The sequence below is a fragment of the Ciona intestinalis genome, chromosome 5, assembly GCF_000224145.3.
Source record: "Ciona intestinalis chromosome 5, KH, whole genome shotgun sequence".
Taxonomy (NCBI): Eukaryota; Metazoa; Chordata; class Ascidiacea; order Phlebobranchia; family Cionidae; genus Ciona; species Ciona intestinalis.
The window spans coordinates 3712250-3735860 of NC_020170.2; the positions used below are offsets into that span (position 1 = coordinate 3712250).

At 32.8% G+C, this 23611-nt stretch overlaps 3 protein-coding genes across 5 annotated transcripts in view; 1 reads left to right on the top strand and 2 right to left on the bottom strand.

The window, feature by feature from the left end:
• LOC100186631 (multiple PDZ domain protein) overlaps nt 1-16644 on the bottom strand; it is a 28757-nt gene extending 12113 nt beyond the window's left edge. The window contains exons 1-31 of one of the 3 annotated variants that reach the window (XM_018811977.2): nt 16415-16644; nt 16035-16152; nt 15478-15620; nt 14883-15018; nt 14507-14631; nt 13913-14166; nt 13538-13665; nt 13025-13132; nt 12689-12795; nt 12241-12360; nt 11995-12061; nt 11451-11530; nt 11064-11158; nt 10348-10604; nt 9946-10043; nt 8231-8363; nt 7679-7776; nt 7241-7402; nt 6819-6909; nt 6399-6478; nt 5801-6143; nt 5349-5412; nt 4905-5017; nt 4576-4728; nt 3722-3920; nt 3262-3413; nt 2848-2914; nt 2534-2648; nt 2243-2323; nt 1824-1937; nt 692-742 (exon numbers count right to left, since the gene is read on the bottom strand). In XM_018811977.2, coding sequence (XP_018667522.1) covers nt 692-742; nt 1824-1937; nt 2243-2323; nt 2534-2648; nt 2848-2914; nt 3262-3413; nt 3722-3920; nt 4576-4728; nt 4905-5017; nt 5349-5412; nt 5801-6143; nt 6399-6478; nt 6819-6909; nt 7241-7402; nt 7679-7776; nt 8231-8363; nt 9946-10043; nt 10348-10604; nt 11064-11158; nt 11451-11530; nt 11995-12061; nt 12241-12360; nt 12689-12795; nt 13025-13132; nt 13538-13665; nt 13913-14166; nt 14507-14631; nt 14883-15018; nt 15478-15620; nt 16035-16152; nt 16415-16597 — 4035 coding nt within the window. In that variant the 5' untranslated portion in view covers nt 16598-16644. Of the gene's footprint in view, nt 1-691; nt 743-1823; nt 1938-2242; nt 2324-2533; nt 2649-2847; nt 2915-3261; nt 3414-3721; nt 3921-4575; nt 4729-4904; nt 5018-5348; nt 5413-5800; nt 6144-6398; nt 6482-6818; nt 6910-7240; nt 7403-7678; nt 7777-8230; nt 8364-9945; nt 10044-10347; nt 10605-11063; nt 11159-11450; nt 11531-11994; nt 12062-12240; nt 12361-12688; nt 12796-13024; nt 13133-13537; nt 13666-13912; nt 14167-14506; nt 14632-14882; nt 15019-15477; nt 15621-16034; nt 16153-16414 lie in introns of all 3 variants that reach the window. The other 2 variants (XM_018811976.2, XM_018811978.2) reach the window with 2 other exon arrangements.
• On the top strand, nt 308-22050 carry LOC100182691 (phosphatidylinositide phosphatase SAC1). The gene is made up of 10 exons (XM_002121962.5): nt 308-351; nt 17441-17612; nt 17672-17839; nt 17987-18147; nt 18420-18737; nt 19219-19315; nt 19600-19806; nt 20559-20726; nt 21021-21215; nt 21464-22050. The coding sequence occupies exons 1-10, from the start codon at nt 323-325 to the stop codon at nt 21749-21751; spliced, it is 1803 nt and encodes a 600-aa protein (XP_002121998.2). The 5' UTR covers nt 308-322; the 3' UTR covers nt 21752-22050.
• Nucleotides 22051-22057: 7 nt separating this feature from the next.
• The window catches only part of LOC100184245 (lactadherin), a 5397-nt gene continuing 3843 nt past the window's right edge, over nt 22058-23611 (bottom strand). Inside the window, exons 5-6 of the mRNA XM_009860360.3 lie at nt 23065-23214; nt 22058-22628 (exon numbers count right to left, since the gene is read on the bottom strand). Coding sequence (XP_009858662.1) covers nt 22401-22628; nt 23065-23214 — 378 coding nt within the window. The 3' untranslated portion in view covers nt 22058-22400. The remainder of the gene's footprint in view (nt 22629-23064; nt 23215-23611) is intronic.

A 23611-nucleotide genomic window follows, 5' to 3' on the forward strand; every position in this document is an offset into this window, starting at 1 on the left:
TACTGTTATCAGTATAATATCACTGAAAACCACTGGAAAAGGCATAACAAACCAATAAGTCAAAAAGTGCATGGAATACCACCTCAAAACACATGCATAATATTCAGTTTTCACCAAAACTACTAACACATAATTAAAACAGCGCAGTTTAAGTCAAACATAAGTTAAAGTGTAACTCATGGTACATGTAACATATAAGTAAAATAAAATGAACGCAGCTTTAAGCCTGTGAGGTTAAAAACTTTGGTTTATATGTTATTATATGTATGATTAATTTTTATTCAGTTCTAATGTTAGAGCTCTTGAATATGAATAGTAATGTATGGGTATACAGACAATAATTTTAATAAGGTTTATTTTGTGCAGTACGCGTTACTTTAAACTAAGAATGTTTTTTTACTAGTGCTATTGCTTTGATTTTGGATTTTATGCAAATACAGTTAAACTATATAATAGAATAACTTAGCAAAATATGTGGGAATCTAAATCATATTAGATACTGCAGATATTACCCATTAATATATAATGTAAGTCAAAATATGTTTATGAAATATTTGAAACATGAAGTTGGTATTACACATATTTATGGAAATGAGGTTAAGAACATAGAAATGCGAAAAAACATGCAGTTAGTGGGGAGAACAGCACACGATGACAGCAGAGAGCATGCAAAACGCGTGACAATGCTCACCATGAGTTTTCCACCAGTAAAGTGAGTACAGCTTTTGCTGTTAAGGATTATCTGACACCAAAATCAGTTGCATGTTAAAATATTAAAAGAATTTCAACAGGCATAACTTGCTCTATCTATATGGTGGTCTTATAGGTAAAAAGCTAGAGGTTCTGGACCTATTTTTCGTATTTTATTCTATATAGGTGAGCTCCTACAGAAAGATATGCCACGGACTTGGATTTAGGTCAAAGTTGGCTTATTTTGCAATACATTACTTTAAATTGGCAAAAGGGTATTATGTATTACTACACACTAACAAAACAGGTAAATAGGCAGAACTATTTTAATTAGACAGATAAATTGCAGGAATTTATTGGTATAGCTAAATCAATTTTAAAGATTTTTTCCAGTTTGCTTTAACTAGTTTCAACCTATTGCCAAAATAAGTAGATGGTACAGCTAGCTTGCTAGATGACCAACTTTAAAGCTAAATATAAATTTTCAAACTATTTTCAAACAATCAAGTTAAAAATCATTAGATTCTGACTGATTTTTGCAGCTAAGAAAAAGCAACAGCAAACATATTCCCACCACTTTAAAACAACATGGATATAAAATATTAGTAATAGTATTAGACATTTTTGAAAAATGTTTTATTGTTTGTATAACCTGAAATGGTCTTAAAATAACACACAAGAAATGCATGCAATGTTGAAGTTTCGAACCTAATATTTTTTATAACCCTCTAGCTTTTCTTTTCTTTTTTTCGTATGGTTTTAAAATTGATTTAAAATAATGCAATGGGCCAGTGTCCAGTGATATATTGCCACTGTTATAGACATATTCCAGCCATATTAAACTGTTTAACGTGTAGAAAAATATTTAGTCCCCTATCAAAAGCAAAAATGTTTTTTTTTAATTTTACTTAATTTCAAATCTTCGTTACATAATTTAAAATTTTATATAACTTTATTTCTTTTTAGATAACTTTAAATCTTTTTTACACTTTCAAATCTGTTGCTTAAAACACTTAAGTAAGAGTTAAGTTTCCATTCCCAAATAGCCTGACATGTTGTTAATGGATGGACTTATGCACGTTTGTTGCATTCGGTTCACACCAGGCAAAACACACCCCATGCACGATGCCTACCTGTTTTGGATGCCCGACAAACGTTTGAACATGAAAGACAACGTGCACGCCCGCTTTTAATATTGCCTCCACTGCTCCCTCGTGTGTTGCGTTACTCAAATCAACCCCATCAACCTAGAAATAAAGTTAAAAAAATATTTTTACACCATGTATTATATAATTTTTAGGTTATTTTTTAGGTAACTTTTTAATTAATTTATAGATTTTTTAAAAATTACTTATTAAATACATTTTTAAAATAATTTTAAAATATTTTTTTGATAGAAATTTAAGAATTTTTTAAACTAATTTTAATCTACAAGGTATTTCTATGCCTTAATATCATGAAATGCAATAATATAAATATAAATTACAATGTTTTTGTATAACTTCATTAAGCAAACACATTCACTCATAAAACACAAAGTAAGACATCTTACTTTTAAAATTTTGTCGCCCGGTTTCATTTCACCATTCACATCTACTGGACTTCCTTCTATTATTTCTTTGATGAAGATTCCCTGAACAAATGTGAATATAAGACAGAGAGCAATATAAAAAAGTGTTTGGCAACAATTTAAAATAATAAATTAAAATTTTATAAAAGTTTTATGTACAAAAAATTTGGCCTCAAAGCCTCATAAATTCAAACATACAAACTAAAACTGTGAAAGTTTTACATCAACAGAATATATATGTTTTTCAAAAAAACATTAAAAATTTGAACCTACATCAATAAGGTCCCCATTATCCAGTGATATTTGTTGCTGTGAGTTTGCATTGATATTTTTCCCGCCAACAATACTGATGCCAAGTGATTGACCTGCTTCTCTACGTATGTCAACTCTGTTAGAGAATATTTAAAATTTAATGACAGACACAAATCGTCGTAAAGAAAAAATTGTAAACTAGACGAAAGGTGTAACCGGCATAGATGACAATAAATAGAAACATACAAAGTAACAAACACTCCTACAGAATAACAGGTAGTAACAGACAGTTAGAATACCATACATAATAACAGTCCAAAACTTAAATTACTCGCCTCTTTGTAGAACCCCACAAACTGGAATCAAGATAAAACTTTGAAGCGTCCTGAGGTTGCTGTCCATCTGTGTTAGAAGATTAAATGATTGGAATCAAATAATTTTAATAATCTTAGAACAGACTGCAAAGATCTCAAAGAACAAAGAATATCAAGACCAAATCTAACAGCCAAATTGGCCTTATTCTCCGGTCCCTGACAAGTTGTGCAGTTTTTTGTAAAATATAACCAACAAAGTTACAAATGTGTTAATACATAAGCAGACAATAGAAAAACAAAGAATATCAAGACCAATTCAAACAAGCCTGAACTAAATCCCAGGCCCTGACAATGACCCCACTAACTAAAACAGAAAACCAAATCAAAATTGCAAATAAATAAGTAAACATTGGAACATGCTGACGAGAAACTCACTTTGCATTTCAAATACAGATTTAAGTGCTGCAAAATGATCAACTCTTGATGGAGTTTTCGGTGTCCGACGATCTTCATCAACATCTGAGTCCTCCGGAACAGGAAGTCCAAGTTTGAATGCCTCAATGTATTTTTTAGGGATGTAGGCGATCCTGGGAGCAAAAGTTTGTGAGTAATCTGGTAATAATTAATTTATAAAATATTTGTAGTTTACTTAGATTATATTTCTATGTTTATCATGACCTCCCTTAACGTGTTACCATTGTTTATATTATTACTTATTTATACCAGTCACAGTGATATGATGGGCAAAAAAAATTAGTTTACGTTTCTCTTTTTAAATTTTTCTACAAAAATATCAAAAAATCAACAAATTATGTAAACACGAAATTATAATTTTGGAAAATCCATATAAAATAAATAATTTTCCCCCAAATTTTAATCTTAAAAAAAATTTTACTTGACATCTGCGCTGTAAGCTGAATGGTTCCGGATTAGCGAGCGTGCTTGAGCGGCCCCTAATCCCGTAGCTGAGTCGTTATTAACACGCCGAATCATGTCCCCTATGTTTGGCTCCCCTGCCCGTGCAACAGCGCCTCCAGTGATAACGGAACGAACAATTAAACCGTCGCCTTCCTTGTCAGGTGAGACAGTAATACCTGTGTGGGGGTTGGAATATGGGGTGATATTATAAACTTCCTAAAGTAGTGGTTCTTAAATTACGTGTTGCCACATATGATTTACAGCGTTACATCTTCTTTTTTTGCACAATATAGTAGGGTTGCGGAAGATAGGACACTTTTTTATTTATTTTCTCATCCCGTTTAATGGTAAACAAAGAACATTTAAAGAAATAATAAAATCGTATCCTTATGATTCCAACAGACCCTTGTTATTTGTATAAAACAGAATCAGGAGATTTGGTTTTATTTACTAAAGCGATACCAGGTTCAATGCATATATGAATCACCCACAAGGTCTCATACATGGTAACTCGTAAGCTGGCACGGGGTGTTAAACCCGTGTGATAACAACTGTGGTTTTCCAGCCACACAAAGTAAGTTACATTCATTCATTTATTCATTCATGAATACCATTGATGATGTATTTGTCTTTGGGCAAGACACTTATTGGACATTGCTCCAACCCAGTGGTTGCAAACGGTTTGTCGAAAGTAAAAAATGTCAGCCAGCCAGCCACAAAATTACAAATTTGGTAATACGTAAGCGGGCACGAGGTGTATGAAACAAGACACCCGTATTAAAATAAAATTATGTGATCTAGACATTACCACACCGCATATACCCTACATACCTAAACTTGATTTTCCTTTTGACATTTGAACAATTCGTTCAAACCCGTCGATCGGAGGTTTTGGTTTCGGTTTCTCAGGTTCAGCTGTCTGCCATGAGGGGGCAGTATAACCCACTGGTTTTGGGGGGACCACTGGAGCAGATGAGAACACCTCTGAAAATAAAATGTAAAAGTGAATACCATAAAAAAGGTGTAAAAAATTTTTTTTATTAAAATTAATATGAGTTAAAAGTTGAATAAATATATTAATCACTATAAATACTATTTTAAACTCGTTTTTCAGCATAAAAAAAATAATAAATTAAAACACTTATCCATGAAAACTTTACCTTGCTGCCTGATAATAGGTTGTTGAGGTTCTTCCTTGCGTTGTATTGTGTTTGCTGTCACTGCTATAGCTGTCATGCCTGACATCTGGACTTGCTTCACTTCAACCTTTTGACTGGGGATGAAAATATCATGAAAAAGAAATGGTAAATTTTGCAGAAATATTGACAGAAACGGGATTTTATATTGGGACTTTGAAGTCTAATGCAAACACTTTAACGTTAGATTAAACAATTTAAATAAATTAAAAAAAAAACAATAAAAAAAATAAATAAAAATTTGGTTAGAAGTTAAGGTTAAAAAAAAATATTTAAATGCAAAAATCTTAGTGTTAAAACCAAAATATAGAACCATAATGCTGCAATTTTTTGAACAAAAATTACCACAAACTATAAGACAAACCGGTATAAATAAATAAAATTATATAAAATAAACAAAGTAAATACTTGGCAGTGGTGACAGGGTTGGTTTCTGATGAAGACAAACGCGCAGGTCTGTTGTAATCTTTAACTGGGGCAACATAAATAAAGAAAAGTTAACTAAACCATGCATGAAAACAACATATGATGAGATTTATAAAAAAGCATGCAAATTTTGGATAAATGAATGTAGGAAAATTTTGTATACAAAAGATCAAAAGTGATTAAAAAATATGAAAATTAAATTACTAGCTGTGCAATTGGTTTTGAAACAATTTTTGAGATAAACTAATACCTTTGCATACGGTTTGAAATATTTTTTGGCTTAAATTAATTTTAAAACAAATTTTGGTTTAAATTACTGTAAAACTGATATAACTTAACTGTATAACTGATTAGTTTAAATTTTAACTGTTTAAACAGTTTTTCTGAAATTTAGGTTGAATTGCTGGTTGTATAATTAATTTGAAGTTTATTACCTGTGTATTTGCCTGACTGAGTGCGGATAACATGGGGGGCAGCAGGTGGGCTTTCAGGGGGTGTTTGGGGCTGCGGGGGCTCGTAACGCTGGATTGGGGGTTCGTAAGATTGTTGTAGGGGTTCGGAAACAATTTGGGGCTGCGGAGGCTCAAAATGGTGTGCTGGGGGCTCGTAACGAGGCGTTGGGGGCTCGTAGCGGGGTGTTGGGGGTTCGTATTCTGGGGTTGGAGGGTTGGGTTCAATATGGGGTGGAGGGGGTGGAGGTCCCGGTAGTTTGACTTCCATTTCAACGGGTGAGGCAGAATACTGGGAGTCAGAGGGCATGGGGTAATGCTGCATTTCCTGGGAAATAAAAAAAAAATAATAAAAAATGATCTCTTTCGTTAAAAATATAGAATAGATTAAAAAATTATGCCTAGAAAGGGGTTTTCTAAAACCAAGTGTCACCTATTGTAATTAACAAATAACTAATACACTAATAATCAACAAAAAATATTCATTTTGTTTGATTTGGAAATGGTAACTTGCGACACAAAAAATAAATCTGAGAAAACAAACTTAAGGATATTTATTACTTGTATAAATTGAAAACCTCACCTGCGATGTGGAAGATGATGAAGAGGAAGACGATCTGACTGATGGAGGTCGTGGAAGAACGGGTGTTCTTACTTCCTCTTCTTCTATGTTAAACAAAATACAAAACACAAAATTAAGATCTATATAAAAATTAAATAAACATATATATACTGTTTTTAATGACATATTTTTAACATAAATATATTCTCTGATTCTTAAATTAGGATTTAGGGAAAACCGCCATGTTTTCAAATTTTAGTAAAATTTGGAAATAAACCACATGTTCCAACACAAGAGAAACTTTTTAAAATGCGGTATATTTTACTCATATTATGCATATTCACTTTAGTGCAGCCCAAGTAAGACTTTTTTGCTTGCTTTCCTATATTAAAACAGACATTTTGCATATAGTCAATAAAAAATTGATATTTTTCCACCAACCTACTGCATCTTCACTGTCAGAACTTGGTGGAACTCTGAACATTGGACGTGGTTTAGTTACTCCAATCAATACACGACCTTGTGGTACAGCCTGAATATGGGAATATGTAGGATTTCATTTTAAACAGAACATATGAACTGGGTTATGTTAAGTGTATTTATGGCAAAAATATTAGAATTTCTGAAAAAATTGTCTGTTTTTAGAAAACGCCTGTGCAACTAGAGCTTAAAATAACCAAACTTTGGTTTCATTATTTATTCGGAACGAATTCGGATCTTATTTATAAAATAAACTAAATCTCTTAAAATAGCATGACCAAACTGATTCAGACTTTCTAAAGAGAAAAAAAAATTATTTTCCTTTTTTTTATTCAGCTTGTTACCCTCAAGATATGAAAAAATTATCAAATTTAAACCTCTACCTTTAAAACACGGACAGCCTGGTCAAGGTCGGCAAACTGAAGCGATTTATCGTTAACGAATATAAGTCGATCACCAGGTTCAAGTCGGCCATCTTGTTCCGCAATACCCCCATCCACTAAAGACCGAACAAGGACTGCTGTTTTGTCTTCATGTAACGGGTCCTGGAATTAAGAAATTTTGTATTTATTTAAAAAAAAAATAAATGCTTTTATATTTTACCTCTAATCTTAATAAAAGCAAGATAAATATATAAATATATTCAGTATTCACAATATCAGTAAAAAATTATTAGAATTTTTGCACTTACCAATAAAACTAATTTTGGCTGCCTAACAGACAATTTCTCGTGAATAAGTAATATTTTGGGGTTAAAATAGAAATATTTGAAAAATATAAATAAAAAATTAAACGAAAAAAAGATATTTTTTAAAACAAACCTGAAAATCCAGGATACTAAACCCCAGACCCCGATCACCCTTCTCAAGTTCAATAACAGTGACTTCATCTTCCCAAGCACTGTTTAACTGTTCTTGCTCTAAAATCACAAAAATTAAACATAAAATTTTTTATTACAAGTGTTAAATGAAATGAAAAAAATCGCTCCTAATTGATGCATTTTTGCCAAAGTTGTGCTGTTGTTCTAATGAATTGGCCACTTGATGCAGAAAGTTCAATTTAAACACCATGTGCGAATGAATCCCTAATTATGATGCTTTACGACTTATTCTATAGAAATAGCTTTCTCTCGGTATAAACCATACACTTAAATTCTAAAAGCCCACACTTACAGCCCATATAACCCTCACAAATAAATTTAAAAATAAATATCATAAATTGCTATATGTAAAAAAACACATCAAAATATAAAAAAATCATATAAGAGTACAAGAGAGACTGACAATGTCAGTTAAGTTAAAAAAAATGTTATTATACAATTGGTTGGACTTGATTTTTGCCTGTTGTTTACACCAGATAAAGGTATGGCTTACCATTTTTTGGGGAAGTTTCCACATCTGTTTCATCGCTGTCACTAACACTACTTTGTGGATGGAACTGGTTGACTGGGGTCGGTAACTCTGATTCATATACTTGGTTCTGCATTGGTGGCATCTCAGGCAAGTGCTATGAGACAAGGCAAGTCAATAATAGGAATACAGACATTAAGTTATAGCGAATAGACATAAGTAAAAATTATAGTTCTATTAATTTATAGCCTGTAAGCATAGGGTACAGTTTCAAAAGGAATATTATTCACCCTGGGGTTAAGTTGTGGAAATTGATATTTTCACATCTTTCTTTAATTGAAGCGACAAGCTAATTTTTGTTTTAAACCTTTAAACACACACAAAAATACAATTTAAATATATAATTTAAAGGTTGTTTCATTTATGAGCACACTTATAAGTTTTTATGTTGCAGTTATTACAAAGCACATAAAAAATCTGTAAGATTTACAACAATTTTACAGACAAATTCTACCTTTAAAATCTAACCAGGTATTAGAAAACAAAATACAATTTTAACCCTGTCTCAAAAAAACTGTTTCCTGTTTATCCTAACTATACCATCTCACTCTAACTTTCCCTACTGTGTTATGATGCAATTCACTTTTCTAATTGCTGCACTTATAACATATGCCAAGTTCAATGAAGCTGAAAAGCTCATTTCAAACGATCAATATGCCACTGACTGTTAAAGAGAACAAAACCCAAACTAGGGGATTAATTATTTAAAAGAACATAAAATAAAATTCATTTGCGCCATGGCTGGAAAAAGTCAGTGGTATTTTAATATTTTATGGGATATGTTGAACTTTTGTAGGAAATTGAAAAAAAGGTATAAACAAATTTTTTAATATAAAACTTCTAAAAAATACATTAAAAAGTCCTTACTTTTTTAGGCAAATTAAAATACAATTTTTTTTTTAAATACAATTTGAAGTAACTGAAATAATACAATAAAATGTATGCAAACTGTAAAAGAACATGTATATTTAACAAAACTAGTTTCAGATGTTTAATTATGGGTGTGCCAGTAATTTATGATGGCACAATATCACTCAGAAACTTGTAATTTGCAGCTCCACCCACAGGTGGAGTTCTGTTGTAAAATAATTGTGTAATAAAATGTGAATAGGACAACATGTGTTACATAATGGTAAAAACTGTTTCAGGCTTATTTTAGAAAAGCTAAAAAAGATTTAAAAGCAGTAGTAACCTTTAAAACTATTCTGTTACTTCTGCTACCAGGCATGATGTAAATAATCTTTTAACTGCTCATCTGGTATGAAAAATTGTAATATATTTCCAATGTTTTCCTGTTATACGATAAGACTTCATCAAGGAATGTTATGAAGTCTAGTTTGAAGCTATGTGAGCTGGTACTTAGTCCCGACAATTTTAAAACTACACATATGTCAATATTACTTGTTAAGTTGCTATAGGCTGTTTCAAAAAAGAAAATCAAGTTACGTGTATTACAAAAAATCAATTCATCCTTTATTTAAAACGCTCTTGAATGTACATTGAGGTTCAATCTTGTTTTTGCAGTTCTTTTGTAATTTTTTATTTTTCTGTGAAATTTATTTTTTCTATTTAGTTATTTTTTTCTCTTTTGTAATTTTTTTTCTGTAAAATTCATTTTTTTTAATTATATCTTTTTTTCTTTTTTTTCTTTTGTAATTTTTTTTTCTGTTAAAACTTACCATCTGGATTTGTGAGATAGAATCCTGTGATAATGATGAGTCAGATGATGTATCATCATCTACATTTTCATGAGCAGGAGGAATTATATTCATCGGGTCTGAGTGGAAAAATGTTGGAATTTTTAATTTAATTCTGAAATTGTTAAAAACACTTGGAAACCTAAGCAAGTGAGTTATAAATTTGAATTTTTTTTAAAAATAGTTGAAAGATATTTAAAATTTAACATTCGGGTGCAAAAAAGCAAATTTTCGGAATAGTTTCGACACAAACATTACTACACACATGTATATGACACATTTTCTAACAATCCGATTTAAATACTAAAACCATTGCAAGTAATGCCAGAAGTTGAACATTTATTTTTAAAAAATTATTAAAAAAAACACAAATAAAACACTAACCGTTTATTGGCGGCATTTTCATCTCCAAAAAATCTCCATCTTTCTCCTCGAAAACGACTGAATCCCTCGCAGGATCTCGTGTCCAATGCTCCTTAGGTCTCGCACACACCATACGGACTGTAAGAGGAAGCTCCTTGAGGATGACAACCACTTCTACGTGGCTTAAACCAAGTAAATGGTTGCCGTTTACTTCAAGAAGTTCGTCACCAGCTTCAAGCTTGTTGCTCTGCCCAACTGGCCCTTCAGGAAGAATGGACCTGGTGTATATTTAGAAGGGTAAGTAAGGGTGGTTTTGTTTGCAGTTATTTTATTTTTAGTTTTTGCTAAAGTATTTTCTAATGCTTACGTGGGCTGCAAGTTAAAAATAATTTATAATTATGAAATTATTGCTTCAGGTAGCACTGGGTGGGTATGTAGCCACTAGGCAGTCATTTTGTGCTTTGGTCATTGCATCTTTTCTCACTTTTTTGGTATCTGCATAATTTTATTATGTATTTTTTAGATACCAGACAAATGATTGTATGCTGCTGTAGGCCCAAACTAAAATACTATAACAAGGCAAAAAGCGGATTAAATTAAAAATGTTGCAATTTTTCATAAAATTTATGCTGAAATTGCTAAATATAGTTTAACAAACAGAATGAAATGGGTTCCTATTTTTAGGCAAAAAAATTCTAATATTTTATAATATTATAAAAAATCTCTATATTTCTTACCTTATATAATGATGTGGCATTTCATTCTCATCCACTGTGCCCTCCAAACTTATACCGAGTCCACTCAGGTAATTGTATTTCTTTAGTTGAGCAATCTAACAGTGATAAATGGTGAGGCATTGGTACAAGAAGTTAATACAAAATTACTACACAGTTACATTTTAGGCAGTAGCATTAAAATTACACCATTTTTTAGTTATCAGTTGGTACACCAATAAAAAAACCTTAACCTTAAAATAAATGAATATTTTTAGGAGCAAACTACTAAAACACAATTTTTTTGACATAAATAATTTTGCATTTGTTGCACTGGTTGGACGCTAATGAAAACGAAAATTGCGACAATAAATAATCATAGATTTTATTCTACAATATCTAAATACAAACCACAATATCACACTGAGGTCCCATCACCACCCTCCACTTCTGTTTGATCCTTTCTTCTTCATCAGGACTCAACTCTTGACCTGGGAACAAAATTGACAACCTTATAATTACCTCTGGGATTTGGGATATTATTTATGTCGTTCACATATGAGATAGGAGTTTTGGCTCTTTTATTGGGGTCACATAAGGGTGAAATTGAGTGCCATTTTACCCTGGTGAAGACTTACTAAATAGGACGTCAAAATGTCATTAGCAAAATTCTTGCCCGAAGAGTCAAACTACAAATATAATATTCCTGGCAGCAAAAAAAACATGTTTTGGGGTCACAAATACAAAAGTATAATTGGATCCATACTGTGGTAAAAAGGGAACACGTATTGTTGTTATTGTAGCCTAATATGGGGTGGCAGGGTAGGGAGGCCTACCATGGAATTTTTGCACTGTGTCAATCAGTAAATATTGCAACAAAGTTTGTTTCACAGGATTGTGTGTCTAACTGCCACAGTTATACTCAATGTCAATTGAGGTGTAAAACATAACTCACCAAACTCTTTTTCTTGCTGAAGTCTTTCATTCACAATTTGTCGGGATACAGGTTGTGACTTATTTTGCTGTAAATAAAAAAAAAAACTATGTAAAAATATCTAAAAAAAAAATAAAACAAAAAAATATAAGAACATTGTTTACAATAAAAATCCCCAAATAATCAAAAATTCCTTTAAAATTTCAATATACACAAAAAACAAAAATAATAAATTACTCTTAACACACAATTGCACAAGTTACTTACAGTTTCGTTTCTGTTAGTAGTCCTTGCAAGAGTGAGTCGTACAACCACACCAGTTGATCGTAAAACTTCCACAGCTTGATCGCTTGATACATCATCTCCATCCAATCTTTTACCATCAACCTGGAAAGTTAAAAAGTTGTTAAATTTTGTTGCTTTTTTGTAAAATCTGGGTTGACATTGTTAAAATGTAGGTACACTCATAGTTGTTAAATATAGGCAAAAGTCTGGGGTGACATTGCTAAAAAGTAGTTATACTCATAGTTGTTAAATATATGGAACATTCTAGGGTGACATTGTTAAATGCAGTTACTTATATAGTCATTTACACATAAAGAACTGTATTAGTGATTGTGGCAATGTATTTTAAGTTAACTCTGCAGATCAAATTGGAATTTTTGAATGTTGCACAAAGTAGCTTTTGTGCATAGTTATGCACCAAAGTACTTACAGCGATCAGTTTGTCCCCAGGACGAATCCTACCATCAATATCAGCTGCAGAACCAGATGATACCCCCTTTACATATATACCAGGTGTACCATTGCGATTTTGGTCTTCTGTGGTTTACGAAAGTATGAAATGTATTAGTTCAGGCTTAATGATAACAGATTCACTATATAAAGCAACTTCAAATAAATTCCTATTATAAATACTACTTTAATTATAAACCTAAAATAGTTATATAAATTAAATTTTAGTTAAAAAAACTAAAAACGATTCGAAAGGAATTTGTGTATTTTTATAAGCAAGACTTTTTTAAATTTATGTTTTTGTTATCAACTATACCTGGAAGGAAGCCAGCAATAGTAATTCCAAGACCCTTGGCATCCTTCACTAGTTCTACATCAAATATTTGAGCATCAGCTGGGAGGGAATTTTCTTCTTGGCTGCTACCTATGTAACAAGGACATATATGCGTTTATAGGAGCAAACTATGTTAAAAGCAGGGCTGGCAGGGGCAGTTAGCCAAACAGTAATGTGAAATGGTTCAAACATATTTGTTTTTAAAGTTTATAGACTAATGCAGTACAAAGGTACTGCATATATAGTATTGACACTTATGTATGTGTGGTGTAATAACAAAACAAATAAAACAGAAAAATGTGCTTCATGTGCATACAGCCAAACAGGATTCAGATTAAATGAAATTTTGCTATTAGTATAAATCCATTAAACGTAACAAGACTTTTCAATAGGTTTTGACACATACATTAGGAAAACTTGGGCAACCAATTATAAAAAATACCTTTAGTTAAATATTTATAAAACTGAATACTAAAATTTGGTAAAACTACTCACTTGAATAGGAAGAATGTGAGTCATCCTCAGAAGATACAGATCCTCTTTCTCCTGCATCTTGTTTATCATCCTGAAGATCATCATTTACATCATCATCATCATCAACAGGGCCTCGAGCCACAATCAGTCTGTCGTGAAATCATTGAAATTAAAAAAAAATAACCAAATTTGGTCAAAATTAAAAAAATTTCGAGCAAAGTCAAAATTTTAATTTTTAAAATAAACATATTTTTATCACAGCACAGATTTGGTATATAAGTGACATAGAAAAATATTACCGATACGTATATAAACCACAGAAATGGAAAAGCAGTTATATAACCACAAGCAAAACTGACCTATATATTTGTTACACACAACATATAAACAGCTTACCTAACATGAGCTCCACACTGCCTTAGAACCTGTGCCACCTCCTCGGACCCCATGTTCATCAGGTCCTCCTCCCCGATCCTGAGAATGTGATCCCCGGACTTCAACCTCCCATCCTCATGAGCTGCTCCTCCAGGAACAATAGTCTTCACCACCACTCCTCCAGTTGATCTTCCTCCAACGATCCCGAATCCAAGTCCTCTTCCATCATTGCGAAGATCAATCGTCTCCACATCGGTCCATTTTGTGTCCGGAGGCTGTATGTATGACATCATAATTGTAATTATTAAACAAATGTTTAAACTTTTGGGGTAATGCGCCAACTCTGGACTAAATGTGAGGTCTCTAGTGAGCCTGGTTTTGGAAACTCACTTATACAGAATAAAATAACTGAGTTATACATGAATTTAAAATGTTTTAATAGTTGGTAAAATCGATTTACTTATTTAAAACAACAAACACTTTTATTTCTGTGCATTTGCTTAAAAATCATTATTGACTTAAAGATAATTACTTTTCACACATAGTATAAAACACAGCCAATGTTTACTTCATGTTTAGTAATATTAAACCATATCTGGACAAACATAAACTTACCATGCCTGAGGCTTGGGATAGAGAGCTTAGAATAGATGATGACCTTGACACCTGTGACCCCTCCGCTGATAAGTGGCCTTGTGATTGGGGAATCCCCCCTCGTGCTACCACAAGTTTGACGGTCCCTGAGAAGCAAAGGGCGAAATAATATAACAAATTTAATACCAACTTGCTGTTGATTTCGTAATTTTAATGCAATGTTTAAAGTTTACAGTGAGGATAGGAATAAGCAGAACAAATTTTACGGTTAGAACTTTGTTCAGTCATTTGTTTTTTTGATGTGTGTCACAATTTAGACGAAAAGCAAAAACAATTTGCAATTTGAAAATTGCAATCTACTTATTCGAACCTGGTTAGTTTTTTTTTTAAGTTTTACCTTTCACTTTCTGCAAGATTCCAATTGCTTGCTGATGCGATATGGTTTGCGTGAGTGGTTGGTTGTTTATGACAAGTATTTGATCACTTTCCTTCAACCTACCATCCCTGTCAGCCACTCCACCAGACCTGATGTCCTATTGAGATTGAAAACACTATGGTTAATTGGATAAAAACAAAATGTATTGGATCAGCTTTGTAAAACAAGGTCAATGATTAGAATATTGATTCTTTAATTAATCTCACAATGATGTATAACATAAGAAATGTATGGGTGCTACAATGAGATGATACACTCCAAGTCCCAATTGATATGGCATCGAAGATTTAGGCATACTTTGCTTATTATCGCGACAGCCAGAGTGCTACAGCCCATTTTAGTGACAATTGGGATAAAGCAATGTCGGTTAGGTGTTTTGCTTAAGAACACATTTGCCTTTAAGTATCGAGCTTTAAACCCGGTATGGCAGTATTCTTCAGTTTCAATCGCATAACCACTTAGCCACGGTGCCAAACTAATTTTATTTTAGTTTTTTCACAAGATTGGTCTAACCATTCCAACAAAACTTCATGTTTCCAATAAGAAACATACATACCTGTACAAATATTCCAAGGTCACCCCTGTGTTCTGACTTCAACCCAACCACACTAAACCCAAGTCCTTCGTTCTCCGATTTAAATATTTCAATCATTTCCGTCTCCCTTCCTTGCGCAGCAGATTTAATAAATTCTTCCAAATCTAAGTTCAAACAGTGTATTCCAATTATTCTGTGTGTGCGAGACCTTTTTCAATGACCTGGGATTTAGCTAAGATTTGGCACATTACCACAACACCCCAATGTTAATGGTAAGTACTGTTATATATATATATGTGTGTGCGTGTTTAATTTTGCATTGATTCTAACTGTAACTATTTGCTTTTTAAGTTGTGAGTACTTTACACAGTATTTTTGTGCTGTATTGACTGTACTCCAATTATTGAACCATCAATAAATTTAGAATTATAAATTATTCATGCAAATTTTCTGTTTATAAACAAGAACAGATCCATGTATTAAACAACTGCACAGAAGCTAATAAAATAGAACTAATTCATTTTCGAGAAATTTAACACATTGACAAATGAGAAACACTTAGAAATAGAACGGTATACCTCCATTTCTACCATTAAACATTGAACTATCGTTTTCCACCTCTTTACCATCAACCACCAACCCACCATTTTCGTGTGAAAACTCAACATTGTTGATGTCGAAGTCATCTTTTTTTACCTGTCAATTACATGTTTTAGTTCAATACACCAATGGTTGGTAATGTAAGTAATTACAACAAAAATTACGACCTACTATAAGAGTTACAAAACCTGAAAATTTAAAGGTAATTTAGTTCTTAATTTAAATGTATATTAATACGCATATTATTTATAGCAGTAGGCCTGCAGTACAAAACTTTAACATTTTAAAAGTATAAAAACAATAGGACATATATATGACTAATAAAGTAACATTTAAAGATGCACAATGATGAAAACACCTCTTTTTTAAGTTGTTGTATTGAAGCTTGAAGTTGTGCCATCTTCTTAAACAGCGGACTCTCCATTAGTGACTTCATAGCTTCTAGTTCAGCATCATTGGAATAATCACCTTGCCTTTTTAACTGGTTTTGAATCCGTTTAATAATCAAAGCTGCTTTTTCAAGCTCTTCTTGCGACGGCATGATGCTTGTTTAACACCAAAGTCACAGATTTTAGTTTAAAAATTCAGTGTCCTAAATTTTCCAAACACAAAATTAAATTTGATTAATTTTTTAACCGGTTAAGATCTAAGCAATGCATTTCACACATTTTCCTACAAATACACGTCACATTCCATAAATCTCATACAGGCAAGCTGCCAGCTGACACAAAATATTACTACAGTACACGCCCTCAGCTACTTACACCCAATTAAAATGTTTTACTAAATGTTAAATACCAATAACCACATAAATATATTTAAACACATGTCTATTTTTTAATTATTCGAATTTTAAATTCCTACTTAGAACTTGGGAGTGTCCATACTTGAAATCGCGGGATAAAAGTAAATACTTTTCAATGTATAGGATCTCTATGCTCGTCACGCTCTATTTGATTTCAAGAAAAATAAATAAATACGTCAGAATTGATATAATATGCTTTGGTAAATCTAGTGTGCATATTAATATGTTGTGCTTATTATTATTTGCGTGTTTAGTAACACTTTAAAATGCTCAAAATACGCTCAAAATACAATCTGGAACGATATTTTCACAAACACCTCCGCTCCCTAAAAATATTTTGTCACGTGGTTTGCACGCGTGATGTATTAATCGTTGCGCTCGAGTGATTCCTATTGAGAAATTTTGTCATGAGATGCATAGGAGATTGTTATATGTGTAACTAGATTTGAAATTACGTCTTATAGAAGTTGTTGTTCATATCTCCATTGTATGTAATGTATAATCAGTATTTACGAGAACTCGTTATGCATATTTACAAGCATTCGTTATACAAAATCAATTGCTTTAATATTCCTACAGCATAATGTCTTTAGTATATGATAACTTGCGACTTCACGTCACAAACGATGCTTTTTACATTGAAGCACTTAGCGCCGGGTCAGAGGATGTTCTTGTTATTGACCGAATCAATTTTGAAATCGAATTAATTTCAAATCGAGATGACATTCCACCTTCTCTAGCCGAAAGCAAGGTATTATTTTGTGTATTTTCTACAAAATTCAACATTAAACATCATTTTATTTATCACAGGCAATTCATGCAATATTTGGAGTCATAAACTTAGTTGGTGGTCCGCATTTAATCGTTGTCACAGGCAGATCTCGTGTTGGAGACATAGCTGGTCATACTATATGGAAAGTTACAGAAACAGAGGTTCTACCGTATCGCAAATCTCTTCTAAATCTAAACGAAGCACAGGTTTATATAATTTAAAATATTTAAACAAAAATTTTCAAAACAAATTTGCTAAAGTTTTGGCACAGTATTCATTGATAAAAAAACTAAAATCACAACCATTTTAAATATTTGTTTGTACCTAACTTTAAAGTTTCTATCAATTTGCAGACATCAGACAATGAGACTTACCTTGCCCTGCTCAACAATGCTTTGTCATTCAAAGATTATTATTTCTCTACAAGCTTTGACATCACACACTCCATGCAGAGACTTGCTTTAGCTGATGCTGGTTTTCTGTTGGAACCACTCAGTACAAGGGCGGACCACAGGTTAAAATATAATTTAAAAAACAATATATTGTCGTATTTGGCCGGTTTTATAGTGCATATAGTGGTTTTCATCAATAGAATATATTTTAACAGTAAATTTACACCATTATCTGTTGTAGATTTGTACTTTACTAGTCTAATTAAACAGAAATACAGCAGACTACCAATCGGGCTGAATAGATATCAATAAATGTATATATATCTAAAGTCTATAGAGACAGAGTATAAACCACACTTTTGCTACTTGTACTAAAAATGACTTAAAATTTCAGATTTTTTTGGAACCGGCACGCTCTGCATGACTTTTTGGATCGACCAGAACTTAGCAAGTTCACGGTTCCTTTCATGCATGGTTTCATCTCCATCACATCTTGCTTCGTCCTCGGGAGGACTTTCGATCTGATCCTTGTCTCTAGAAGGAGCACCTTAAGAGCTGGAACGCGTTATTTTGTCCGGGGACTTGACAAGCAAGGAGATGCGGCAAATTTCGTCGAAACAGAGCAAGTCGTGGTGTATGCCAGACATATTTGCTCCCTGGTTCAAACCAGAGGTTCTATACCACTGTTATGGTCCCAGCGACCAAATTTAAGGTACATGAAATGCTAGGATTGTCAAAGTTGTACAAAAAAACAGAATTTACAATTTTTTATCAATTTCCCGGAGTCCAGGCGTATGAAACATTTCTGTGATTTTTATCATTATTTAGCATTTAAAACTCCTGTGGCCATTTCAGTTTCCAGCTGATAATCCCAGTTACCTGATACATGAAACCTTTAATCGACTTTGCCCTGATGGTACGACACACGATAATCAATATTGATCTTTTTGTATTGACAATGCACAAATATTGATCTGTGTATTGTATGGTCCATGTGCTCTAATGCTGGTATAGCCAGATCTGTTGCCATTTTAATCCTTTAAGAAATGCCATGTGTTCGTGTATATAAAACAATCAGAACACAAAATGGTATATATAGGAATAAAGAGCATTTATATTTATATGTATGTTGTGTCTAGTAAGCTAACCATTATAGAAAACTGTAGATGTTAAATGAGTTGTCTTTATTTTAGATACAAACCACTGCCAAAGCTTGTAGAAGACCGAGCTCTTCATTTAGCATCATTTAAATCTCATTTCGACTCACAAATTATCACATATGGAAAGCAGGTAACATGCTGTAATTGCAAAAAATAAGACAAATATATGTTTTATTCTAGAAAATGTTTTAACTTCCCTTGCTACATTAAATACAGAATGTTGAGTCCTTGCGTCGGGAGAATGATAATAGTTTAATTGCGAGGATCATTTTATGCTTAAATCATTTAAGCGTAAAATAATATAATAAAAAATGAAATATATGAAGTGAACTGGGAAACTAATTTAACAATAGTCTTTAGTTACCACATACAAAAAAGAATGTGTTTGTCTTATTACTAATAGTTTAAATACAGATGGTGCTGAACCTTGTGAACCATAAGGGAGTAGAACTGACTTTGGCACAAGCATTCTTGGATGCTGTGAACGAAACCAACTCTAAGGACATAGGTTACGATGCATTTGATTTCCACGGACAATGTGGAGCAAACCACTGGGATAGGCTGAGTATTCTCATAGACAGAATTGCATTGGACCAAGAACAGTTTGGTTATTTCATGCAGGTTGGTTTTTTGCTGTTTTTAGAATTGTTTTTGTGTTAGTGTTTTGAAAAAAATAAGTACACGGTATATGGGACAGCTATGTACCTTTAGGCACACTTTAAAATTTTCTATTTGTTTCACATATATATACTTAAAATCCACGCAAAATTTTAAACAGTTTTAGTGTCAAGTTTTTGGTCAAACATAAATACACGTTCTTTACTAAAACTATGTTCTTTACTAAGACTATGTACTGTTAAGCACACTTTAAAGTTTTCCATTTGTTTTAATCTAAAACCTACCAATGATTAAAATTCCTACAAAATGAATGACTTTCACTGATAATTATTTATCACCACAACAGATTATAATTAATAATTTAACATCATGTATGACAACATCCTACATCCTTTCATGATAATTTATATGGTGTATAAAGTTTTGTACTCTAATGAATAGCTATCATACATCATGCAGAACTGTACGCCTTTGAAAGGAAGTACAGATGCTATATAGTCACTATTTAGATTTGAAAGGTATATGATACGAGTGTTTGAACACTAAATTTAGTAAAAAAATAACTATTTGGTAACTTTTAGTATAGAAGTTATTAAGTTAAGTATGTTTAGAAAATACATTAGCCTAATTACTAAAATTTTGATTAAAAAAACTCTTACTCAAAAGTGATTGTAAATATTTTAAAAGCAGTATAAATTGACTGAAAATGCACAAAACTACTACTTTTTTACAAACTCTTCACAATGTTTTTCCAGAATCGCGATGGTACAGTGTTCATGAAGCAAACCGGAGTATTTCGGACAAACTGTATGGATTGTTTGGACCGTACTAATGTGGTGCAATCACTTATAGCCCGAGTCTCATTAACTAAACAACTAAAACAACTTGGAATTTTTAAGCCCGACTCAACCATTGAACAAGAGGTGTGGGGATTTTGAATTTTTCTTTTGTTTTTTAGCAGTCAATATTAGGGTGTAGGTATTTCTTTTAATTAAAGCATTTATTTAAAAGTTTTTTCTTTAATTTTAACTTCTTACACAAGTACAGAAAAGGAAAATCATTTTTTAAATTCCAAGCCAAATTATATACGCCTCTAAGCAGGCTTTAAATATAATTGAATTGAAGTTAAAAACTATGAAACAAAATATACCGGGAAATCCCCATAATATTCTACCAAACTAAACCAGTTTAAATTCATAACATTCGTTTAACAACAGGCTGAGCTAGACTACACATTGAAGCAGATTTGGGCAGATAACGCGGACTTCTGCTCACGCCAATACGCTGGCACTGGTGCTTTGAAAACAGATTACACACGGACTGGTAAACGTACAAAGTTTGGTCTTTTGAAAGACGGGTACAACTCTGCAGTACGTTATTTGAAAAATAATTTCTCCGACGGTTTTAGACAAGTAAGTTTAAAACAATCTTTTTTTCTGAAAATATTTATAAATGCATTTTTAGGGTAAAGGATCTCACGATTTTTTTTTGTGTTTTGGCATGGGAATATATGATTAAAATGTTACTGAAAGCTAAGCCAACTGTTCGAAATTTAAAGCTAAAAAATCTAAAACATATCTTCTTACCACATGCATACCATTTTGCATTTTTGTATTATTTTATTAAACCAAACTTACATTGAGTAATAATTTCATCCCAGGACTCCATGGATCTTCTCCTTGGCAACTTTTGCGTCTCCGAGAGCACTTCCTCTCCTTTCCCATCACCAGAGCAGCGGAGGAGACCTGTCCTCCTCTTCCTTATTTATCTCATCTTTTCAGTCTTTGTCATAGTTGCTCTTCTTCCTGCCACCGGCTTTCTCGAGCAGCTTACATACGTCATAATATGGGCCCTTGCTACGTTGGTGGTGTCGTCATACGTATTGCGTCACGGCGTCGATTTTGTAAACAAACCAAACTTGGTTCACGTCAAAGAAAAGTTCGAATAAATTCGCGCGATTTTTTTTATTACGTCATACGTGATTTCTGCATCGTGACGTAACGCATTACGTCATGCGTTTAAAAAAACGTAGAGCAATTTTATTGCGAAATAAAAATTCTATTCCTGTTAGAAGACTATATTGTTTAACATTATATTTGACATCGTGTGTGCTAAATATTGTAGGAAATATATATTATGTGATTTTTGTTATTCCGTGTTTTTGTGGTGAAGTTTTACGTTCTGTAGATTTGTGCATTAACCTTTCGAATCAAAGTTTAAAAATAAACCGATTTGCTGCCAAGACCAGATCAAGTCTGTACTTTAAGGTTTGTATTTACAGTTACCAGCATTTATGTACATGCACGGGTATATAGATATCTGGAATGTTACTGCAGACCTACAGTACTGTGGGGTAAGATGGATACCGACAGCACATAAAATCCCTTATTTCGTAATCGTATTTTTAGTGGTAAATATACGGTTATGTATAATTCTAAAATATTCTGAAATTATTTTTTGATGACTACCAAATAGGAAGACTACCAAACAGGATAAAAACATGGTCCATCTTACCCCACTACTACGAAAATCAAAGAGTTTGTATTCACATGCCCCTAAAAATGTTCGGACATTGTCAGTTTTTTATAAACAGAAACCTACTGTCGTGGAATACGTTCTCCGAACCCGTTCATTGCAGTAACTCGCACAGCCCGTTTCCGTTCCAATTCCATGTTATAATCTTCAATGTCGCATCCGTACAGTTCCATCCTCAGTGTTATGTGCTTTTGGTAGGTCATGGGTTTGAATTTGATGTAACGCGCTAGTATCGGGTTTTTAAAGCTGTTTCGAACTGGTGTATCGTTGTCAAAGTTGCCCGCGAATATCTGAAAGTATAAAAGGATTGTGTAATTTCAGCTTAGACGTTATGTTACGTATTCTAGTTACGACCTAAATAGAAGACAATTCTTGTCGGAACAGCCAAAGTATATAGTAGGTTGGGGGGAGATGGGACAAGTTTCTATTCTATTTTCTCGTCCCATTTGGTAGTAAAACGTTCAGAAAATTATAAAACCGTTTCTTCAGGACTTTCATAGACTGTTGTTAATTGTTCAAAACACGTTAAGAATATTTGAGTATTAGGATATTATGTGCTAAAGTTAGTTCGCAATATCCTCTGGGCAGCCACAGTCATGTCGCAGAGACTTTTGTACATTATGTGCGAAAGCTATATACACCTCGTACTCGCTTACAAGTTACATAGAATAAACTGTATTTGTTATTGCTTTGTTTGTGGTTTAAACCAACGTAATTATACCGCACCTTTTCAACGTTATCCTCGGTGTAGGTTCGCCAGAATTCCCCGTCTTTGCTGTGTGCGACCTTAAATGACGTCACGAACTGGTTGGCCAGGTAACGACGTGCTCCTTGTGTGACTATACCAGTAACAGCCATAGCTGATCCCATGTCGATCTGTAAAGTAGTATAGGGGCATTACCATTTATTATTGGGTGTTTGTGTAATTTAAGGCCAAATCCGACCTAATTCTAGGTCATCGAAAAGGACCGCAATCAAAATAAAATAATATTTTATTCGTTTTTTTTACCGTGTTGTATAACATATAGTAGGGTGGGGGAAGATGGGACACCTTTTCAATCTATTTTTTTTCCAATTTGGTAGTAAACAAACATTTAACGATTTTTTTATAAAACTTTATCCTCACGGCTCCCATAGACCGTTGTTTATTGTTTAACTAAATAGCGCAACCAACCGCTAAACGAAAAAACAGCGCTTACAGTCTGTCAGCAACTACAATGGGAAAGTTCTCCTCGTGGTATCAATACATACCACAAAAGAAGCAAAAACATGT